Source organism: Enoplosus armatus, chromosome 16 (genome assembly GCF_043641665.1).
Source record: "Enoplosus armatus isolate fEnoArm2 chromosome 16, fEnoArm2.hap1, whole genome shotgun sequence".
NCBI lineage: Eukaryota > Metazoa > Chordata > Actinopteri > Centrarchiformes > Enoplosidae > Enoplosus > Enoplosus armatus.
The window spans coordinates 6,468,153-6,470,767 of record NC_092195.1 but is presented as its reverse complement, the minus strand read 5'-3'; the positions used below and the strand labels follow the sequence as shown (position 1 = coordinate 6,470,767).

The following is a 2,615-nucleotide window of genomic DNA, read 5'->3' as shown; positions in this document are numbered from 1 at the left end:
GAGTTACACGGAAGTTACGTTGATCCGCTGCTGCATCAACGTGCTAACAGTAAAGGTGAGTGAAGACTAATGAAATAAACTAATGCCATTGTCAAAATATTAGAGAGAGAAATGAAGCAATAGCCCTGAAGAAATTATAGCTATTATTTCATATTATCAGATGATGTGTCAAGTTCGTTCTAGCCATGTTCCTCACCCGTTGCCTCCATACTCCAAACTCCATAACAAATTTGACCATGTAATAGTCATTGCTTATGTACAAAGTAAACCGTACGGCGTCGGACATAAATAAATGCCCTCGCTGAGTCGAGGAGACCTGCTTTTCATGTCGGCAAAGAAGCAACACACGAACAAACGCTAATGACTATAGAATTTGAACTTGCAGTTAAATGTGTAATGATGCTCACATTTCCCTCGAAAGACCGTATCGTCAACGTTGCTAGTTACATTAAGGTTGGTATAGCAAGGCTGACGTTCCGTTGACATTGGTGGTTAACTTAGGCTCTCGTTTCACGCGTAATAACGACTGTCATTACCTTTCTTGGACTGATTTCGCCACTAGTTTTGTAAGATATATGACATGTGTGTTGTTGGTTGGAGCGAAGGAAAGGTGAGGAGGGCATGAGAAGGACAGACAGGCCTTTATGTCTGGTGTCTGCCTGACCTCCTCTATGAATAACTTTATTGCAAAAAAGAAAATTGCAAATATCTGTGTGGGGGTAAGTCCATTTCAAACATCTCAGTTATCACCACAATTTCCACTAAATTATATTCAATGTCTAATGCAGACTATTATTACCTCACTTGTTTTGATTAGATGATTTAAAATGTGAAAAACAATTCCTTTTTAATATCCTCTTTTATGTGTCAAATGCACTTATCACGTCATTCTTTTTTTGTCCCTATGAAGCACCTGGGAGCCAAGGCGGCGTGCAGTCATGCTGCCTCTGGTTTGGACAGCGTTACGGACCTATGCCCCTTATGTCACCTTCCCTGTGGCCTTTGTCGTGGGAGCAGTGGGCTACCACCTGGAGTGGTTTGTCAGGGGGACCCCTAAACCTCGAGAGGAGAAGGGCATCCTGGAGCTGAGGGAGGAGAGGAAGCTGCAGGAGCAAGTGGGTATAGACAGCACCCAGGTGCTTAGCCTGAAAGAGAAACTGGAGTTCACACCGAGAGCGGCGTTGGACAGGAACCGACCTGAGAAGAGCTAACCTGTGTCGGTGTGAGAGACTCGCGTTTACCCTTTCTCAAGAGGAGGATAGTGCATTGGGAGAAAAAGGGGGTGAACCAGAGGGCAAAAACACCCACCTCAGCCATACCACTCCCCACCCCAAAGCATCACCCAAAACACCAAAAAGCATCAGTTAGCCTGTGTAAATATCAGACTATAGCTAGAGGGTGATTAAAACATACTTGGTCTTATCGAGTCAAATATAGCTTATATGTGCTGTATGTGATTCATTGACCTTCCCCTTGATGTTGCACGTGCATCAATAACTGATGTCAGGGTTTGATGGGAAGTTCATTTTCTGTTTTATTTAAATCTAGTTGTGGAACTATTACACACACACTTTATTGTGTCTTTGCTGTTAAATCACACAAATGTCATTTCTTGCATAAAATGATTATCATGCTACAAGCCTGTCAAAGTGGTTCTCCTTTAATCTTTTCTGTACGTTAAGAAAGGACTTGTGATGATTGTGAACATAAAAGCGGAGGAAGAAAGACAGGTCTTTGTTGTAGTTCTTTTTATTTCCTGTAACCTTTTGATGGTATGTGACAAAATAAGCCAGCAGTGTGGGAGGTTCTCAGGAAGTTTAAGCTGCTTAGTCCTATTGTCCGGAACATCTACACAATACTCTCATTTTAGAAAGTCTGCTTGGTTTGCACAATTAAAGTGTATAACTGAAAAATGTGATAAATAAAGGAAATTTGTGTTTGTATGTTGAAAGTGACATTTCAGTCAGTGTCTTTCAAGAATCGTCTTTTTGATTATTTTTTTGCACCAGTTCCTTATTCTAATTCCTTCTAACAAAGTAATAAAACATAAGTTTCAGTTTTTGTCACTTGCGTTTCAGCAGCATTGTTTCACATTGAGGTCCGAACAAATATCTGATCCCACTTGATTATGAAACAATGCTGCTGCCAAGGACAGAAAGTAACATCAAAGTCAAAGGAAGGAAGTAATGACTCTGCTCATTTAGCTTCAAGAAGGAAATCGTTTTTGAGGGAACAGGGTAGACAAAGCAGTGATAAATGGGGAAACCAACTCATTCACCTTTTGAAATCTTGCCTATGTTCTGCCTCTGGCAAAGAACAATTAAAAAAAATAAAAAAGACCAATCCATTGGAAAAGCAACTAGTCCTAAATCCCAAACGAAAGTGCAGGCTTATTCATAGACAGCTGGTTCATGGCCAAGCGTCTTTAGGGTGAACCATAAGCTCATGCATGAAGTAAATTTTAGATACAAATGATTCCTTTTCAAATAAGTATGATGATTTCAGATGAGAAGTTGTAGGTTATTGAGAAACATCACGATTATCACAATTCAATTTTTTGCATACCTACTATTCACTTTTAATAACTAATTGCATAACAATTACAGCGGTAACAA

At 40.1% G+C, this 2,615-nt stretch overlaps 1 protein-coding gene across 1 annotated transcript; it reads left to right on the top strand.

The window, feature by feature from the left end:
- smim12 (small integral membrane protein 12) lies at positions 1 to 1,931 on the top strand. The gene is made up of 2 exons (XM_070921366.1): positions 1 to 55; positions 911 to 1,931. The coding sequence occupies exon 2, from the start codon at positions 939 to 941 to the stop codon at positions 1,209 to 1,211; it is 273 nt and encodes a 90-aa protein (XP_070777467.1). The 5' UTR covers positions 1 to 55; positions 911 to 938; the 3' UTR covers positions 1,212 to 1,931.
- Positions 1,932 to 2,615: the final 684 nt, after the last annotated feature.

What these genes read in the sequence shown, in the direction of transcription:
- smim12 (XM_070921366.1), top strand. Translation starts at nt 939, where the DNA reads ATGCTGCCTCTGGTTTGGACAGCGTTACGGACCTATGCCCCTTATGTC.